Here is a 20,548-nt window from a genome sequence, read left to right as displayed (position 1 = left end):
TTGATTTCTTTTCTGTTGTTGTGATATCACATGCCAATTGTTTCATCAATTTTTGTAGAAGAAGTTTATTTCGGCTTATGGTTTTACAGAGTTAGAGTCCATAAGGCGTCAGCAGGCGCGTTGGCAGGAGCAGGAACAGAGTACTCACATGGTGAGCACAGACACAAAGGAGAAAGCGCAAACTAGGGTGGCTATTCCTCTTCCAGCACGCTCCCATTGTCAGACTTCCTGCAGCTACGCTGCGTTGCCTGAATCCCCCACAGCACCAGGAGAATCCTGTGGCCTTTGATTTTGGTTAAGATAGTTTGTTTCTTCTGTCTGCCCAGTCAAGCAAGAACATACTCTGAGGATTGGGGATTTAGCTCAGTGGTAGAGCGCTTGCCTAGCAAGTGCAAGGCCCTGGGTTCAGTCCTCAGCTCCGGGGAGGGGGGGGGAGCATACACCGAGTGACCCGTAGGGAACATTTCTTATCCAGAATATCATGACGCCAACTTCTCAAGATGTAGTATCAACCAGGAGATGTGTCTGGGCACACTTGTAAGAGCTTTTGTGGGGAGACTTAACTGAAGAAGACAGGGCGTTCACCCCACACACGCACCCCAAATATCAGTGACCTTATTCTAAAGATTTATTCATTTATTATATATAAGTACACTGTCACTGTCTCAGACACACCAGAAGAGGGCATCAGATCTCATTACAGATGGTTGTGAACCACCATGTGGTTGCTGGGAATTGAACTCAGGATCTCTGGACGAGTAGTTGGTGCTCTTAACCGCTGAGCCATCTCTCCAGCCCCCAGTGACCTTATTCTAAAGACAGACTCTTAGACTGAGAGAAAAGGAGAACTGACCACCGAGGCAGTGTGACTAGCCACCTGAAACCTTTGCTCCATGGCTTTCCTCTGTGTTGAATCATGTCACCCCATCCACCTTGAGCCAAATAAACCCTTGTCAGGTACTTCATGACAGTGAATGAGAATAGTAATGGATACAAACCCCATTGCAAACAAAATAAAAAGTAATTAGGGTCGCAACTCAGAAATTTCTTTAAAAGGAAGAAAGAAAAGCACTGTTCTATAGCTCTAGAAATGCAATGGGTCAGACTCAGAAAGTATGGGAAATTTGAATATATCCGTAAGCAGGCTACACTTAGAAGACACGGACTTATTTCCTTGTTGAGCAGGATGTCATTTCGTCTCCCCTTTGCTAGATATCTGAAGCACAACTTGGTATCTCTGAGGTCTAGGGCACAAACCGGTCTTTCATCTCTAACTATTTTATTTCAAGCAGGAGGTATCAGTCTAGACAGGCAGAGTAACGTTCAGAAATAGTTCAAAGTTAGAAAGTCCCTGGTATCCTGGGGTGTGCAGCTGGTTTCCCTCCACCCTAAAGTGGAGAGACGAATGTTAACTAGTAGAGCACCGTTGTTTTTATTATGTCCTTAGTTGTTTTCTGTCCACACATTCGATTCTCTGTAGTTCCCCAGGTGAGCAACCTTCCCAGTCTGCACTACCAGCCTTGCCTCTTGAACTTCATACGCTACCTAATGCGCCTCACAGTCCTTCAACATGACCTTATAAAAACTAGGTCTTGACTTCCCAGGATCATTTCCTCCCCTGCATTGTCTCAGCTAATGGTGCTGTTAGCTGTTCAGTGCCTAAAGTAGAAATCTCAAAAGTGACAAGATTTTTCTTTCTTTGTTCCCCTCAATCAATAGGTTCTTTGAATTTCCTCTCCATTCCTACAGCCACTGTTTTTATGGAAGGCCTTGCAGCCTTCCACCTAGAGCAAGCCGTTTCAGAATATTCCTTTTATCCTGTTGTAGTGGCCATCATCTAGTCTGTTCAGTTACAAGGACTGGAGAAGTGTAGGTCTTTCCACTGATGAGGCATAGATGCTAGCCCCATGTTTGAGGGTTTCAGTATGTTCTCTTCCTATGCCTGAAATACCTCATTAGAAAGATTCTGGGTTTTAAGTGTCCCTTCCCTCTCCGTCATTGATAGGATAATGTCCATATTTTCCACAGGTGATCCTAATTTACTTCTTACCCTTAGTCTTTTGTCTGTCCCAAAGTATGGGCAGATTAGACTTGGCCCAAGAGTCTCACAATAGCTATGTGTAAGCTTTTGCCAGAAGGCTTTGCCAGTCTTTTTATCCAACAAAATTCTATTTATGTTTCAAAATCACTCAGTGATTACTGTTCTTAAAAACATCCTGAATTCTTTGTCGCACAATGATTCACACCTGCATTGCCACAGGACCTTGTCTAGTTCTCACTTAAAGCCTTTGTCACATTGAGGTGGCTCTTCCTATGTCTGTTGGTCACCACTGACCATTTCCTAAGGACAGGAGCCCTGATTTCTGTTGTCTGTGTTTACTTCAGTGACCTCTGTTCCTAGCATAGAATGGTACAGTGCAATGCCACCCTGGGTCTGCGTCTCCCCATGAGACACCCAAGCACATTGCACCCAGGGCTGGGCTGGAGGGAATGAAGCTTAGCTGGGACAGGCGGGTTCGGCAGGATCTGAGTCAGTGGAGTGCGGGAGAAACAGCCTCCTCCAGGGACAGTTCTCAGGGAAGAAGCTCTCTTTATTGGGGGGTATAAACCTTAGGGGGTGGGTAGGGGTTTGGGGATGAGTGTACATCATTGGCTGGAGCCTGGTGTGCCAAGGAATGCTTCATTTGCAAGAAGAATTCCAGGTGCTTGCTGGACATAGGCTTATAAGGAGAAAGGAAGTTTAACCTGTATCTGACCACCAGGCTACCTGACTACCTCAGGATCACAAGGCTACATGCTCTAGAACATGCAGGCCCAGGGCAGGAAGGAAGCAGTCCTACTCCTGCTGCTCTCAGGACAAGATTTTTGGGGATTAGACACATCTCAACCTCACTCTTGCTCCAGACTGGCTCCCTTGGTCGCACAGCCTACCAGCCCCACAGTACAATGCATGTAGAGCTAGAGTTGTTTCCTCTTTTAGGGTCTTTATGACTGATGGTTTGAGAATATATATATATGGTTTGAGTATATATTTGAATACTCGGTCTCCACTTGGTGGAATTGTCTGGAAAGAATTAGGAAACGTGGCCTTGTTAGAAGATGTGTGTCACTGGGGTGGGCTTTCAGTTTCAAAAGATTCATGCCGTTGCCAGTGTGCTCGCTCTCTCTCTCTCTCTCTCTCTCTCTCTCTCTCTCTCTCTCTCTCTCTCTCTCTCTCTCGGTGTGTCTCACGATGTGAGCTCTCAGCTACTGCTTCAGTACCATGGCCTACCTGCCTGCTGCCATTCTCCTGGCCATGGTCATGATTCTCTGAAACTTTAAATCCCAAATACACTTATTTTCTATAAATTACCTCAGTCATGGTGTCTTATCACAGCGGTAGAAAAGTAACCAAAGTACTGTGTTTCAGAGTCACTAAGGGACCTGGCCAACCTTACCTTAGACTGGAGAAAGAAAACTGAGATATCAAGAAATGCTTACAGGAGGCTGGAGAGACGGCTCAGCAGTGAAGAGCACTTGTTCTTCCAGAGGGCCTAGGTTTAATTCCCAGCACCCTCCTCTGGCCTCTTCTGGCCCCAAACAGTCACGTGATACCCAGAATATATGCAGGCTAAATGCTCATGCTTATAAAATAAAAATAAATAAATCTTTTTTTTGGGGGGGTCTTTTTTTTTCGGAGCTGGGGACCGAACCCAGGGCCTTGCGCTTCCTAGGTAAGCGCTCTACCACTGAGCTAAATCCCCAGCCCCTAAATAAATCTTAAAGTAAGAAAAAAATTAAAGCACACTCCCTGTGACGATGCTCCATAGAAGTATCTGGAGGCTTCATTATAAAGGTCTGCACAGATCTCAGTAGGCAGATGTAGTGAGCACGGACAGGCCCTGTACTCACCCAGTGTAGCCAAGGTGTGACGTGTGTTTTGGAGTTGTCACCAGACTCCTTTCTTGGTGGTGAATTGAATTGTTTATCCCAATACAGTAGAGTTTACTGGCTTCCAGTCGCTCCAGAGTTAGAGAGAAGAGCAGGGAAGTTTTAATTATCCAGATGGAGGCTTCGAGACAGCTTCTGTGAAGCGGATTATTGGTGGTTGGGAGCACTGCTTATTTTGCATGTGCTTTTAAGCAACAAAGTAAGGCAGTTAATGCTGTTTTTAATCTTTGCCGATTTCCTGAATTATAAGCGATTTTAAGAGTGCCTTTAGAAACCTTTGTTGGCTAAATGCTCGGTTTCTGTCATTTATGTAAACTAGCAGCCCTGCAGAAGGAGTTTGTGGGCTCTGTGCTGTCATGGGCCACTCACTGGCTTAGGTGTCTAGACATCTTACTGCCAAGAGCAGTGAGATGTTTGCCGAGGTTCTTTCTAAAGTCAGCGCTCCTCTGTCAGCATTCACTGAGGACCTTCCCAGGTATACTTCTTTACATTTTTTTTTAATTCAGTTTATTGAGAGGTGGGGGAGGACACACCTGTGGAAATCAGAAGGCGGCTTCTACCCGGTCAGTTTGAGAGGTCAAATCCAGGTCCTCAGGCTTGGGGATAAGACTGTACCTGCTTGTGTCAGTTTTCCGTTAGTTGCTGTGACGACTCACCCTGACAAACCAACTTTAAGGGAGAAAAGTTCTATGTGCTCTCAATCCCTGGTTCTAGTCCACGACTTCATGGAACTCAGGGCAGGAGTCAAAGCCGCTAGTTATGTCCACAGTAAAGAGCAGGGAGAGCGCTGGCGGGCGCACAGTGTAATTCTAGCACTTGGGAGGCAGACAGGTGCCTCCTCGTGAGTCTCTGCAACCCTCCCCAAAAACACCCAACAGCCAGAGAATGAATGTGTGCATGATTCTGCTCAGCCATCTATGTGGTCCAAGACCCAAGCCTAGGGAACAGTATTTTCACATTCAAGCCACCGCAATTACAGAAAATCCCTCATGAGCATGTCCATAGGCCAACCTAATCTAAATATTATCTCACTGAGAATTTTTCCAGATGATTCTGGACTATAACAAGTTGACAATCAGAACTAAACATCAGGGCCAGCAAAATGAGCCTATGAGAAAAAGCTTTTGCCACCAAATGTGATAGCCTGAGCTTGATGTCCCCAGGACTTTAAGTTACCTTTTGACCCTCACATACATACGTACTCTAATATACACACAATAAACAAGTAATTGTAAGAAACCCAAAACTAAGCATCACACCTGGTGAGCCATCTTGCCACCTTCCAAATATCTACTCTTATAAGTCCACAGAGAACCAGAGAAAATTAGTGTAATCACACATGTCTTGAAACCCAGCACTAAGGAGGCAGAGGCAGGTGAGTCTCTAAGTTTGAAGACAGCTTGGTCTACAGAGTAAGTTCCAGGACAGCCAGGGCTACACAGAGAAACCCGGTCTCAAAAAACAAACAAACAAAAAGATGCCTTTATTTTTATTTAGAATTATGTGTATATGAGTGGAAGATGTGCGTGTGAGTTGCAGTTGCCTGCCGGAGCCTATGGTGCTGGGGTTACTGCTATGAACTGTCCAGAATGAGTTCTGGCACTTGAACTCAGCCCTCTGCAAGAGTCCTGTGCACTAAGCACTGAGCCATCCATCCCTCCAGCACTGCAACTGCTTCTTTGGTGTGTGTAGGTATTGCACATGAGTACAGGCTCCTGTGCAGGCCAGATGCATTGGATCTTCTGGAGCTGCACTAAGTCTGCACTGTCTGAGTGAGCACTGAACAGACAACACCGTAGGCAGAGGTCTTATGGCTAGAGGAAGTTTAAAGTAAGACCTTAGGTAAGAAAGTACACATTTCCTGTGTAGTTTAGTGGACAGTTTTAACTATTTATTAGATGTATAAATCTAACTTATTAGCAAACCTGTTCTAATGTTATTAATACAGAGTCTCTAACCCTGTAAGAAAGTGTCCTTCAATGCCTGATTAAAGCCACTGTGGTTTTAGACTACTTAAGCACCAGCCTTCCACATGCCTTCCCTAAAGGGAGGCCAAGTGCTCCTGCTCTCTGCCTCCGTGGAACCTTGTTATTCTTTGTCTTAGTCCTTAGCACATCCCAGTGACATAGTGTCTGGTGTGTGTCCCTCTCAGGACCCTGTATGCTCCTGGATCTCTGGAATCATCTCTCTGTTTCTCCTGATGGTACCTGCACATGGCGGGTGTTCACACATCTGTCAACACAGTCTGAATGAACGAGAGTCTCTGATGGCACCAGCAGCCCTTCACCTCAGACACCACAGGCCTTTGTCCTGGGAACAGTGCTCCTTCACTGTGTAGAAAGCAGTATTGCAGTGAAGGAGAAGAAAATACAAAAGTTATTTCTTCAAAGTTCTCAAACCATGTTTATTTTTTCCTTTTATAGCCTCACCTTTGGTGGGGAGAGCACACCAAATACATTTCTTTCCTAATACATTGGAAAGAAAACAGTTAATAGCCTGTTCGTGGACATAAAACAATTACATCAGCCTCCCATAGAGACACGATGCCAGAGCCAACCCTCCTCCTTCTCCCAGCTTCAGTTTCTTACTCTGGAATTCCACAGATGCTCCCCTAAAGACCTTCGTCTTGCACTATGATGATGAATGTTTAGAGCCGGCTCTCACCCTTGCTTTACTGGATATCACTGAAGGTGCTGTCAAAGAACGGGGCCCCAAATTTATTCTCTTAAGTCCTCTCCCGGGCAGCGCTGCTAGATCTGAGGAGTAGCCACACAGCTTCTCCTGCTTTTCTCATTGCACTGCACTGAAGGGGAACTGCAGGCCCTGCTGCGGACAGAGAGCTGTGGGAGAAGGTGCGGCTGCAAACCATTCTCTTCCAGAGCTCCCTGTTTGCTCCCGTTGAGGGCCTCAGAGAGGAGAAACTGGTGTGCAGTGTGTGCAGTGAGCTCTCCAGCATCTGGTTCATGCTGTAACCCAATTGGTGTCACATCTGTCACCCAGCAGTGTTGTCAGGTCTGCTCCGTAGTGAGTTCGATGTGAATTGGCCTCTAGACTCCAGCTTTGCCTACCTCCGTCTACTCTGGCTTTCTCCTTGGAGTAATAGACATGGTCTTTGATAGGGTTTTTACAATGAGTTTAATTGATGTTTGAATTTGTCTCCACAGTTACTTTGTGCTGTTCCCTTTTGGAGAGTTCCTGTTGCTGAGTCTCTGACAATAAGCTGTCATTTAGTCCATTTTGAACTTTCATGTTAGCTCACCAAACTAGTCACAGGACAAAATAGAACCAAAAGGTGTTCCAGTGCCATCTGCAAATCTTAGGATAAATGGCCGTCTCCTCGGTTAACAGTTGGTTATTAGTGCTACTGATTAGGCTGTTGAGAATCTGAGTCTTTGACACCAGCTCACTAGTGATGCTGATGTCGATGCTTCCTTAGTATTGTGAAACGTGTCCTTGGTAATGCTTCTTTTTCCAAGAAGGTAGTTTACAACAGACAGTATTAAGTTTTCTCTTTTGACGCAGTCTTACTTATAGTTTGTTCTCCATTTAGTTCTTAGTCTACTAGACCACCCTGTTCCTTACTAGCAGTGCCCCATCTGACTCCTCTGCTCTCTCTCCATCTTCCTTACCCTGTACTGCTTTTTCTAGCCACCTCACAGAAGCCATACCGACTTACAGAAAAGCACTGTGTCAGGATTCTAAATATGTCACTGCCAAAGCAGGTGACAACAGCCCTCTTCAGAACTGGCAGGAAGGGCAAAGCACTCTGTCACCCTTAGTGGAGAGCATTCAGGACAGAGCTGTACCACGTCTCGGTGGTTAGCACCTGCAGGCTCAGGGCTGACAATGCACTGTAATAAGATTCATCTCTGCTCACTTAACTGATGTGGGCTTTATGGTAAGTGCTCACTTGCTTAATTACTTTGGCAGTCTCAATGATTGCCTTTCCTAAGGAGTTCTAAAAGGCTCCCCTGGGATAGAAAACAAACCTCTTCCCATGTCTTTTCATGTCATTCTTTTCTTGGAGCCCTTGAGAACCAGTATGGGATCCGTATGACCCATTATCCCTTTTCTCTATGCACAACATTGGGCCCTCTCATGTAGCACAGAGCTCTTGATAGCTGTCTTCCTCTTCTGTTCACAGTGAGGTTTTTTTGTTTGGTTGGTTTTGGTTTTTGGCTTTTGGAGACAGGGTTTCTCTGTGTAGCCCTAACTATCCTGAAACTCATCTGTAGACCAGGCTGGCCTCAAACTCACAGAGATTGACTACCTTCCGCTCCCAAGTGCTGGGATTAAAGGCGTGCACCACCAATAATGATGTCGAGCACAGAGGTATATCTGAGGAATATGTTAGCTGATTGCCCCTTGTCTCATGAGGTATAGGACCCACAGAGTATTTTCCTCAGTCCTCAGTTTGTAAACTGCTCAAAATTTGCCTCCATTTTTGAGGTGATAACCTTATTTTCTGGCCTCCTTCCCTTTCCATGCTTAATTTTTTCTCATAACAATAGATTGGTTGGGCTAATGAGAATAAGAGGTAACTAGCGCATGTCAAGCCTTTGTCCTATGCCAGTTTTGGAACATGTTCAAGTCATATTCAAAAGGTTAAAATGTTTACCATTAATTAAAATTAGGTTGCTTCTGGGATTTTTAACAGATTCTCACTCTTGGGAATTTCTGCCAGGTATCTTTATTTTCTCAAGAGAAACAGAAGAATGTAGTATATAATTTCAAATGGCTTGTTTTGTTTCCTTACCTTTGCTTCCAGAGATAGGAAACCCAGGGCCAGACTCCAAAGGTTTTATTCTCCAGCCTCAAGAACATTTCCCATGAGCTATTCCTGACCTGCCATAGAGACAGAGACGGCTCAGCAGTTAGAGAACTGGCTGCTCTCCCAGAGAACCTATGCTCAACCCCAGCACCCACATGGCAGCTACTGTCTGTAGCTCTGGTTCCAGAGGATCCATTTGCTCACACAGACATACATGCAGGCAAAATGTGCACATAAAATCAAAATGAAATCTAAAAATTAGTAATTTTAATGAGCAAGGCGGTGGTGGCACACACTTTTAATTCTAGCAGAGGCAGGGGCGTATCTGTAAGTTCAAGGCCAGTCTGGTCTACAGAGTGAGTTCCAGGACAGCCAGAGCTATAGAAAGAAATCCTGTCAAAGACAGGGAGGAAAGGAAAACTCTCTATTACAGAGTAATAGAATGTGTGCAGGTTGGGTCTGTCACGTGAGTCTTTTATCTTTCAGAAGATTTTTTTTTTTTTTGGTTCTTTTTTTCAGAGCTGGGGACCGAACCCAGGGCCTTGCGCTTCTTAGGCAAGCGCTCTACCGCTGAGCTAAATCCCCAACCCCCTTTCAGAAGATTTTATTCTGCTCATTTATTGGGGGAAAGATCTGCTAAGAAAGTGGGCGTGTCTGAGAGGAGTATGTAACTTATGTCCTTCGTCAAAAGGGGGCAGCCCTGTCAGCTCCTGTGGCTAATTCTCTATATTCACTGATTGCAGAGACTGGAAACAAATGTAAGGCTAGCTGCTAAAGCAGGAGAGCATGTCTGTCCCCTCGCACAGCCATGTAAGAGATGCAGTATAACGTATAGCCAAGTATGAAGGCTGTGGTGTCCATCTTACTCAGCTGAAATCTGTGATTAGAGGACACAAGAACTGGAACTCAGCTTGTTCTCCACCAGACACAGGGAATAAGAATACACAAACTCGGGGTTGGGGATTTAGCTCAGTGGTAGAGCGCTTGCCTAGCAAGCGCTAGGCCCTGGGTTCGGTCCCCAGCTCTGGAAAAAAAAAAAAAAGAGAGAGAGAGAGAGGAAAAAAAGAATACACAAACTCGTTTTTCAAGGAAAGTGGCTATAAGCTATTGCCTAATTTCCAGCCCGCAATGAGGTAGAAATCTCCAGCAGATGAAGCCATGCATCAAGGTAGAAAGCCTAAAGTCCCCAACTAGACAGCCATGCACAAGCTTTGGAAGAGGGGCAGCTACCCAGAGACCATGTGCCTGTGTAGTTCACGCACGTTACTCCCCTGCTGCTTCCGGTTTAGTGAGTTGTGAACCTTCATTTACCTGAGAAATGAAGACAGAAGGCAAATAGAGCCCTGGAGTGACACGTGTGATTCCCACTTAGAAGTCAGGAAAGCGCTTTCTCAAGCCATTAAAGGGTATGAGCTGCTAGGATGCAGTCAATGGTGCTCATTCCCAGTGCCCTCCTTTCAGCCAGCAGATCTACTGCCTAAACCAGTCAGTTGCTTTAATAGGTTCCTAAGCCACTTGACAAGCTTGGACCAGTGAGTAAAGCAAGCCACTGTCGTCCTGGCCAATGGCTTATTCTTTTTGTCAGCTGGCAGAATGCCTACCCATCTCCTTTTTTATCATGTTAATTACATATCATAAGGAGCTTCATCGTGACCTTTTCACATGTGCGTGTAATGTGTTGTTTCCTTGATTATTTTTATATTTACTGCAGAACTCCTGATCCTCCTGCCTCTACCTGCCACGTTCTGGAGTCACAGACACCTAGTTTATGTGGTACTGGGGCTCCTTCCGTGCTGGCTAAGCATCGTACCAACTTAGCCACATCCCCGACCCTGCACCCCATGTCCACATCCCTAGCCGCTCATCTTTGGTTTCTATGCGCTTTTTTCTTCACTATTCATCAAAATGCCTCTCCTACTAAGGTTTCCTTTTTTCCATTTAATTTTAAGAATGTACACACTTGCTTATTTATTTTGGTCTTTGATCTTGGGAAGAATGGCCACCGGGGCAGGAGTGTGCACTAGGGCACAGGTAGGAGTGCACAAGGCCTGAGGGTAAGGTAGAGGAGTGCCCAACAGGTCAGCTGAGGAAGTTTGTGATTAGATAGTTTCAAAGTGAAAAGGTTGAGAGGAATTCTTATTTGCGGTTTTATTTTGTTAAATGTTAATCAGCAGAGGCTCTGAGGCTTGTAATGCACCGCTGTTAACGGGCATCAAGGGAAATTGCTTTTTTTGTTGCTTTTGTTATTGAATTGTATGGGCTAAAGATTCATTGGCTCCATAAGGTAAGAAGTTTATTATTGCATGAAATGGGAGTGTGTGTGAAGTTGTGAAGGTGAAAAGAAAAGTTAGTGTAAAATTAAATAACTAAACCTCAGACAAACAATTTATCAACTGACACACACCATTCAGTCATGCCTTCCCCTGTTCTCAGAGGCCAGTGTGTTGGAAGGTTTCTACTTTTAAGAGTGTTTAAAAGCATAGAATGTTTTTCCCACTTATAATCACCAGGTACCCAGGAATACACTCTGTAGTATATTGTATACTATGTCTCAGGATGGTCAAGGAAAGGAGAAATTGCTTAAAAGGAAAAACTAAACAAACAAAAAGAAGCACAGATGAGGATTTAGCTTACTGGTAATCAGTGGCAAAACACACACACACACACACACACACACACTGTTATACAGACACACCAACAGAGACACACACATACACACAGATCCACCCATATTCAAACACAGAAACACATACACACACACACAAATACACCCATAGAGACACACACATACATACACAAAGACATACACATATATACAAACACACTCACATACAGACACATATACTCACAGAGACACATGCATACATACACAAACACACACACACACTCACACTCACACATACACACACTCTTCTAACCTACCCTTTGGGGCAAGTTAGTGAGATGGTATACAAGAAAACATGAAAAAACCAGTGCTTAACTCTTACAGCAAATCAGCAGAAGAGTGAGGATTTCCCCACTGCTGAGTGATCTAACCTAAGGTCTCGGACATGCTAGGGGGATGCTTTACCGCTGAGATCCATCCCAATCCTGTATTTTTGAACCAGTCTCATTTACTCGGGCTGGCCTTAAAACCTTCAGCCTCAAATGGATGGAACTGGAAAATATCATCCTGAATGAGGTAACCCAATCACAGAAAAACACACATGGTATGCACTCATTGGTAAGTGGCTATTAGCCCAAATGCTTGAATTGCCCTAGATGCACAGAACACATGAAACTCAAGACGGATAATCAAATTGCGAATGCTTCACTCCTTCTTTAAAAGGGGAACAGGAATACCCTTGGCAGGGAATAGGGAGGCAAAGATTAAAACAGAGGCAGAAGGAACACCCATTCAGAGCCTGCCCCACATGTGGCCCATACATATACAGCCACCCAATTAGACAAGATGGATGAAGCAAAGAAGTGCAGGCCGACAGGAAGCGGATGTAAATCTCTCCTGAGAGACACAGGCAGAATACAGCAAATACAGAGGCGAATGCCAGCAGCAAACCACTGAACTGAGAACGGGACCCCCGTTGAAGGAATCAGAGAAAGGACTGGAAGAGCTTGAAGGGGCTCGAGACCCCATATGAACAACAATGCCAAGCAACCAGAGCTTCCAGAGACTAAGCCACTACCCAAAGACTATACATGGACTGACCCTGGGCTCCAACCTCATAGGTAGCAATAAATAACCTCATAAGAGCACCAGTGGAAGGGGAAGCCCTTGGTCCTGCCAAGACTGAACCCCCAGTGAACGTGATTGCTGGGGGGAGGGCAGTAATGGGGGGAGGATGGGGAGGGGAACACCCACATAGAAGGGGGGGCTAGGGGGATGTTGGCCCGGAAACCGGGAAAGGGAATAACAATCAAAATGTAAATAAGAAATACTCAAGTTAATAAAGAAGAAAAAAAAAAAAAACCTTCAGCCTCCTGAGTGCTAGGATTATAGGTGTGTGCCTCAGGGCTCAGTGAGGAATCAGGATTTCAACTGGGGCCTTCTTTCTCTACATCTAAAGTCCTTGAGATTGTTTTTGTTTGTTCTTGTTTTTCGTTTTCATTATGTGTTGTTCATGGAAACAGTGTTATTCTACCTAGGCCTCCAGGGAAAAAATAAGATTCAGATTTTTTAGTAGTGAAGAGAAATAGCATTACATATAACCAAAACCCAGTAAACAAAATGGAGACCTTTTCCCTGATCACCACAGTTGAAATTAAGCATTATACCTCTTCTGAAGGTGGAGCTTCAAGTTGCAAGCTCTAAGCATGGTCAGGCAGTCACCTGCATAAGACTGGGCGTTTGCTTTTTGCTGCCACACCTGCCCAAAGGGTTCATATAGCTGCTCTTGGAGGCTGCCTGATTGCTCCAGGGAACTCAGGAACGGAAGCAGTTGTGCTCTTCTGGGCTGCTGGATGAAAACCGTGACTTATTTATTGTTTCATAGAAGACTTGTGTATGTTTCATCCGTGTGATATATCTTAGACCTGGGAATTGCATCTGGGGAAGAGTTGCACTGGATTCATAATGGACGTGAGGAACAATCTACATTGTCTCTGTGTACTATGTTGTCTACAATTTTGTATTTTTATTTGTGTATGTTGACATAATGGATTTTATTATGATATTTTCACACATGTATTTGATGTATTTTAGTAATACCCATGCCGCAGTTACCTTATCTTGCCCTGCTTTCACTCCCATGGATCCTTTCTACCCTAATGACCTTTTTTGGTATGTGTAACCCCATCGAGTTTAGTTAGGCTGCTCACATAGACACAGGTGAAGGTAATTTTATAGGATCATGGGCTCCTAACCAGTGAATACACCACTGAAGAAATGTTTCTCCCTCCTCATCAACTCCTCTCCACTATATATGTTTTAATTTTTTTTTCTAATTCCTTGAGAATTTTATAGTACATTTCAATCATATTTACCCCCCAACTCTCCCCTCTAACTTTTCCCAGATCCACATTGCCTTCCAAATACACATCCCCTTCCTAATACACCCCTATCTTTGAGTTGGGGTATAATCCTCTTTTTTCTTTTTCTTTTTCTTTTTTTTTTCCCGGAGCTGAGGACTGAACCCAGGGCCTTGCGCTTGCTAGGCAAGCGCTCTACCACTGAGCTAAATCCCCAACCCCTCCCTCTTTTTGATTTTTTTAATAACCCATTGACTACAATTTGTGCTGCCCATATACTCCTGGGTGTGAGGCCATTACCAGAGTGTGGCCAAGTTACCAGGAGCCACATCCTTAAATAAAACCCTCCCTTTTCCAGAAACCATCCTCTGTTCAACTCCACAGGCAGGAGTGGGGGATTGTGCTGAAATGCTGAGCGGCTGGATTTTGTTCAGCAACTCTGGCTGCTGGGACCTCGTGGCTGATAGGACTCAGAAGATAGTATTTCGCTCTCTCCTCCTTGACCTCTGGCTCTTGGAGTCTTCCCATCCGTCTTCGACAATGATCCTTGAACCTAATGCAGGGGGTGTGATATAGATGTGTCCCATAAATGGCTGAGCACTCTGCTGACCCTGATTCTCTGTGCTTGACCTAGTGTGAGTTTCTTCTCTGAGGAGGTCTGAGAGCTACACTAATCCGTGGTTGAGACCTACAGATTTGTAGGGCAGCTTGACATTTTCATTGAGCTAAACAATAGTAGTAGTAGTAGTAGTAGTAGTAGTAGTAGTAGTAGTAGTAGGCGGCGGCTCATCCCTGGGTCTTCTGAGCTCTTCAACCTTGGCTCTTAATTTACAGAACTAGACATGTGTTTCCATCTGTGCAGCAAGTAACCAAGCAGATAGTAGTTACCCACCCTTCCTGTTCACGACACTATTGTACCCATGGGAACCTAAATTTTTAAAACATGATCTCCTCTCACTGAATCTGGAGTTCATTATGTTTCACTACACTGGTTGGCTACCCAGCCCTCTGTCTCTGCATGAACACACACACACACACACACACAATCTGGGGACTCAGGCACATGACTGTGCTCAACTTTTTTTTTTTTTTTTTTTTTTTTTTGGTTCTTTTTTTTGGAGCTGGGGACCGAACCCAGGGCCTTGCACTTCCTAGGCAAGCGCTCTACCACTGAGCTAAATCCCCAACCCCTGTGCTCAACTTTTATATTGGTGCTAGGGCTCTGAACTCAGGTTCTCATGTTTGCTTAACACACACTTTTTCTCCAGGCCCTCAGAGATTTTTTTTTTTGAAAGGTGAATTTAACCGGATGTGGTGACTTTAGATGTGATCAAGTGATTGATTTTGTAGTTTAGATTATGGTTTGGGACTAATACTAACAAGCATAAAGACTGAATGTCGGGGCTGGGGATTTAGCTCAGTGGTAGAGCGCTTACCTAGGAAGCACAAGGCCCTGGGTTCGGTCCCCAGCTCCGAAAAAAAGAACCAAAAAAAAAAAAAAAAAAAAAAAAAAAAAAGACTGAATGTCAGCTTTGGCAAAGCTTAGCTTCCTCAGAGACTGTATTTTGTCTACATGTTGGTCCAGCTTCAGAGTACCCGCCTGTACGCCTCCTTCTAATTGGAACACTGTGGCCCCCTAGTGGACACCTCCAGGACCTTTTTCATCCATGCTAGGTTTTTGTTTTTATATGTTCTCCTCTGTAGCTCATTTCCATATCAGAGGCATCTGATTCTACTCTTCAGTGGGTTGTTAAATCCTCCCCACTTCATATCATTTATAACTCATGCTTAGGAAGAGGACAGTTGTCCTTGTCCTCATGTTGTCATTAACACTGTGGTTTGAAGCAACTTGGAGAGAAAAGGGTTTATTTCATCTCATAGCTCCTAGGTCACTCCCTCAGAACAAAGTCAGAGTGGGAACTCAAGACAGGAACCTGAGGCAGGAGCTGAAACAGACCGTGGAGGGTGCTGCTTACTGACTTTCTTCTCACTGCTTACTTACACTCACTCTCTCTCTCTCTCTCTCTCTCTCTCTCTCTCTCTCTCTCCCTCTTTCCCTCCCTCTCTCTCTCCCTCTCTCTCTCTCTTGTGTATGTGTGTGTGTGCACGCGCACACACACGCGCGCTTGCCTACATGTATATACCAAGCACGTGCAGTGTCCTTGGGGGCCTGAAGAGGGTGTCAGCTCCCTTAAAATTGGAGTTAGAGACAGTTGTGAGGTACCCAGTGTGGCTGCTAGGAGCTCACCCGGGTTCTTTGTAAGAACAAGCAATCGATCTTGACCATTGAGGCATCTCTCTGGTCCTTCAGCATGTTTTCTTACCCTGTCCAGGACCACCTGTCCAGGAGTGGCATTTCTCTCCCGCATCAATAATCATTAATCAAAGAGATTTCCTTAAGGATTGCCTAGAGGCCAGTGTGATGGAGGCATTTCTTGATTGACACTGTGGCTTATGTCAAGTTGACACAGATAAACCCAAGGCTACTGCTAGTTATTAACTGGATTATCATTTTCTTCCGTCTGGGACCATAGTAATGTTAATTCTTTATTTCAGAGCCATCGTCAGTCACTTTACTCCCAAAATTGAGTCCTACGCTGCTGTGAACCACATCTCTCAACTCTCAGAGGAACAGGTAAGTCACTGCTCTCCCCACATTGACCTCATGGTGAGGAGGATCTCATGGCTCTTTTTTTTTTCTAGTAATGGGACTCTGTTACTGAGCTTTGAGCAAGGGTAGTGGTGGGGTGGTAAAACCAGGCTGGTGGGAAGAGTTAGTGCAAGATTGCTTGCTGGTTCTTTAAAGCCATTAATACCTCCTTCACTCGTGCCATCTGAAGGGTTTAATTGTATCAAGCATGAGGTGAAACTTGATGCATTACTGTCTTAGAGCAGGTGACAAGGCCTTCATTGTTAAGCTCTCAGTCACAGTGATTTTGATTCTGAAAGTCAGAAAAGTCAACATCATGATGCATACCTGTAATCCCAGTACCTGGAAGCAGGAGTAGAGTTATCCTTGGTTACACAGTGAGGCAGCCACAGTCTGCGCTGCACGCCAACAAATCAAAAAAAAAAAAAAAAGTAAGGCATGATAAGTTAGGAATGAATGGAAAGCATAAGCTTTAATTGAGAGCTCGTTTTCCTTAGTGGCTGTGCTCTCTTTGCCTGAGCAGTTATTTCCGAGCAGGGTTTTCTGTGCTAGCAACTGAGTCGAGGATGCAGATAGCCCTGCACGTTTGTTTGGCCTGATTTCCTCTTCTCAGCTAGCACTTGTGCTGGGCTCTACACCATGTAAAAGTACAGATGGCATTCAGCATGGCATGGAGTTGAACCTACTGTTTCATCTGAGCGCTCTCACTCCCGCACTCTCTCTCTCTCTCTCTCTCTGGGTAAGAATCTTTATTAATAGCTTGATAAGTATATAAAACTGCTTGATAACGTTATATAAAACTGCTGCGGGGTTGGGGATTTAGCTCAGTGGTAGAGCGCTTGCCTAGGAAGCGCAAGGCCCTGGGTTCGGTCCCCAGCTCTGAAAAAAAGAACCAAAAAACAAAACAAAACAAAAAAAAAAAAACTGCTGCTAAAAGAAAAAGAAGACGTGAAACCAGGCTCACATGCCTATGTTGGCTATAAGAATTTAACTCGTGTATATGGCCAAACTCCCTGTGTAGCTGAGGATGACCTTTCACTCCTGACCTCCTGCCTTTACCTTGCTCTTTCATTGAAGGCTTTCGAGTCTTATGTCAAAAGCACAAACTGAGTTGCTGAGGGGATGGCTTATTTGGGTGAAGTGCTTGCTGTTCAAGCAAGGGAGCCCAAGCTCAGTCCCCGAGCACACACAAAAAAGCTAGGTGTGCCTGTAATTCCAACATGAAAAAGGCAGAGGTGGGTGGATTCCTAGAGCTTGCTAGCTAGCCCGTCTAATTGAACAGGTGACCTCTAAGCTCAGTGAGAGACCCCAGCACACACACACACAGAAGGTAGAAAGCAGTTGAAGACACAGGTTGTGAACCTGTCCTCCACACATGCTCACTTGCACACACCCACACTAAATACATACATACATACATACATACACACACACATACATACATACATACACACATACATACACACATACGTGGATACATACGTACCTGAATCTCCTTTCTTGCATGTCATCCTTCTTCTGAGTTGGAGAAGCCAAGGGATGAATCCCAAACCTCGTATGTTCTGGTCTCCCTTTCTTGCCAGTGCATCCTTGTAGCTCTTGTGAGTTTTCTTTTTCTTTTTTTTTTGGTTCTTTTTTTCGGAGCTGGGGACCAAACCCAGGGCCTTGCGCTTCCTAGGTAGGTAAGCGCTCTACCACTGAGCTAAATCCCCAGCCCCTCTTGTGAGTTTTCTAAGGAACAGGACCAGCCAGCAACTGTGTGTGACCATGTGTTCCAGCCTTCTTGAGAGGTACTCGTTTCTCCCAGCGAGGCAGCAGGCAAGCTTTTTTCTAACAGAGCCTTCTCAGTACTCCCCCCAGCGGCTCTTTCTGCAGCCAGATGGATGGAGCTCTATTAATCTGTCAGTTGTTTCCTATTCAATATTTGTTCTCTTTTGTGAAGCCAGCTGTGTGGCTCCATCCTCACACTTAAAGCTGCCTTTATAAATGGCTAACATTTTCTTTTTCCCTCTGCCTGTGAAGCAGAGCAGACTCCTGTTCCTTTGATACTGGAGCTGTCTGTGTATCATTTTTATACAGAACGTCTGTGTATTATGTTCTGTATGTTAAGGGAACAAGATGGTCTTCCTACCACTCTAAGCTTTGGGTAGCCTGAAAGCCATGCACAGCAGCCTGGGAAGGACAGCTGACATTTTTCTCTAGAAGTAGCAGCCACCAGCCAATAATAATTTAAAACAAAAACAAACAAACAAACAAAAAACAAAACCATGTGGTGCATGAGAAAGTCAGAAAGGGGAAAACTGACAAGCTGTATCCTCATGCCCTTTCACCTCCATTCAGGGTTGAAAGTGATGAGAAAAGTGTTCCTTGAGCCAGCAGAGAGGTGGCTCCTAGGGAAAGGAGCTGAGCTGATTCAGTAACAGGGAAGAGGGCTGGGGATAGTGTGCTTGTGATGCTCGTCTGACATGTGTGATGTGCTGTTTCATTCCCAGCACCACAAAGAGAAGGGGTCCTCAGTGTCCATTTGCTTTGTAGCAGTTACATGCCTGTGACAGTACAGAGGGCGATGAGGCTCATTGGTGAAAAGCCCAAGTGTAATCTCTGCAGCCCTGGTTATTATGCGCTCATTTCCTCTCACAGAGCACTGTTACCCCAGGACCCTGATCGCAGAATAGAGTTTCTCTTCCCCAACTGCCTCGGAAGGCTGCTCAGTAATGGCGCTCTCCCCCTCTCCCCCTCCCCTTCCTCTCCCTTCCCCCCTCCCTGTCTGTAACAGCAAATGCACTTGTTTTTATCAGGTTAGAAGCATCTGACTCCCTTGTCTGTCTCCAACATGTGGAGTACTTCTCTCCCTTTACTTATGAACATTAATACTAATGTCAGAAAGTCGAGAGGATTTACACTTCCCAAAGAGCTGGCTTTGACAGCAGTAAGGCCCTGCAGCTGTTAGCAGCTATGTTAGTAGGGAGGGAAAAGAAAAAAGAGCTAAACAAAACAGGATTTTAATCTCTAGCAGATTCTAAAGTCCTTCTAAGAGAAAGCCTAAAGCCTGTTAATAGGCATTCCCAGGAGTTAATAGCATCAGTTAAGTTAGACGGACAGGGCAGGCTCTTTGTTAGCTCTACCTGCCAGCCTTCCATTTTGTTCTAGAAAAGATTTGTGAATCCTTTTTTGGGGAGTGGAGGGCTTCGAGACAGGATTTTTCTGTGTAACAGTCTTGGTTGTCCTGTAATTCAATTTGTAGACCAGGCTGGCCTCACAGATATTGGCCTGCCTCAGCCTCTGGAATACTGGGATGAATCTTTTTTTTTTCTTCCTTTTTTAAAGACAGGGTTAGCCTGGACTAACCTGGAATTCACTGTGTAGCCCAGGCTGGCCTTCAGCTCATAGAATCTTCTTGCTTCAGCCTCCCAGGTGCTGGTATTAGAACCAGGAGGCTACCATGGTTACCTAGGTTTGTAAGGATTTGGGGAGATTTATTTATTTTGTAAGTTTAAATGTTTTGAACATACTAGGCATTGTTGTAATCCCTGCTGTATGTAGTGGTGTCCTCCTTTAATACCAGAGGCAGGCAGATCTCTGAGTTTAAGGCCAGCCTGGTCTACATAATGGAATCTAGGACAGCCATTGCCACATAAGACCTTGTCTCAAACAAAACAAACAAAAGGGAGTGCACCATCAATAGTGAAACTAAGAGGTATGGTTATTTCTAGAACAGTTGGAGAAAAATTGCTCTTCAGGCTAATTGTCTACCCTCGGCTGGGATTTAGCTCCTGTCTCTCTCCCGGGTAGCTCGGTAGCAAACATTCGTGCCTACCTAGTAGAACCATTTGCTGTACTGGGAAACTTGACCATCAAGAAGTAAGATCTTTTAAAAGATGATGTCACTGTTCCTCATGCCTGTAATCCCAGCATGAAGGATGGCTGCGTGAGGTCAGCTCAGGCTGTAGAGTGAGTCGCTGTCAAAATGCATGTCAGCAAAAGAACTTCTGACTTCATGAGGTTTGCGTCGGCCTTCCTTGGTGTTCATTTCTAGAACTCCATCCTTTTAAAAGGACGCAAAAGGAGCAGCTTCAGACATTGCCCTTTAAGTCATTGTGAGTTGTCTTCCCCCACTACTGCCCTGGCCCGGTTTTCATTCCCATAAGGTAGTTGAGCTAAACAGCCTGTTTCCTTGAAACATTTCAGTGACTGCTTTATCTGTACTAAATAAATGTGGGCTGAAGGCACGT

General features: G+C 44.9%; 1 protein-coding gene and 1 long non-coding RNA gene across 3 annotated transcripts in view; one reads left to right on the top strand and one right to left on the bottom strand.

The window, feature by feature from the left end:
- Armh3 (armadillo-like helical domain containing 3) overlaps positions 1–20,548 on the top strand; it is a 181,958-nt gene that overhangs the window by 134,891 nt on the left and 26,519 nt on the right. For both annotated transcript variants that reach the window (XM_087559283.1, NM_001402549.1), the window contains 1 exon segment: positions 16,223–16,301. In XM_087559283.1, the coding sequence (XP_087415409.1) occupies positions 16,223–16,301 (79 nt within the window).
- Positions 6,314–13,557, bottom strand: LOC147997136 (uncharacterized). Its single transcript, XR_015653453.1, has 2 exons — positions 12,974–13,557; positions 6,314–8,775 (listed from the first exon to the last, which is right to left on the bottom strand). It is a non-coding gene; the product is annotated as an uncharacterized LOC147997136 (long non-coding RNA).

Source organism: Rattus norvegicus, chromosome 1 (genome assembly GCF_021556685.1).
Source record: "Rattus norvegicus strain SHRSP/BbbUtx chromosome 1, alternate assembly SHRSP_T2T, whole genome shotgun sequence".
Taxonomy (NCBI): Eukaryota; Metazoa; Chordata; class Mammalia; order Rodentia; family Muridae; genus Rattus; species Rattus norvegicus.
The sequence above is the reverse complement of the archived record's forward strand: the minus strand, read 5'-3'. Positions and strand labels throughout refer to the sequence as shown.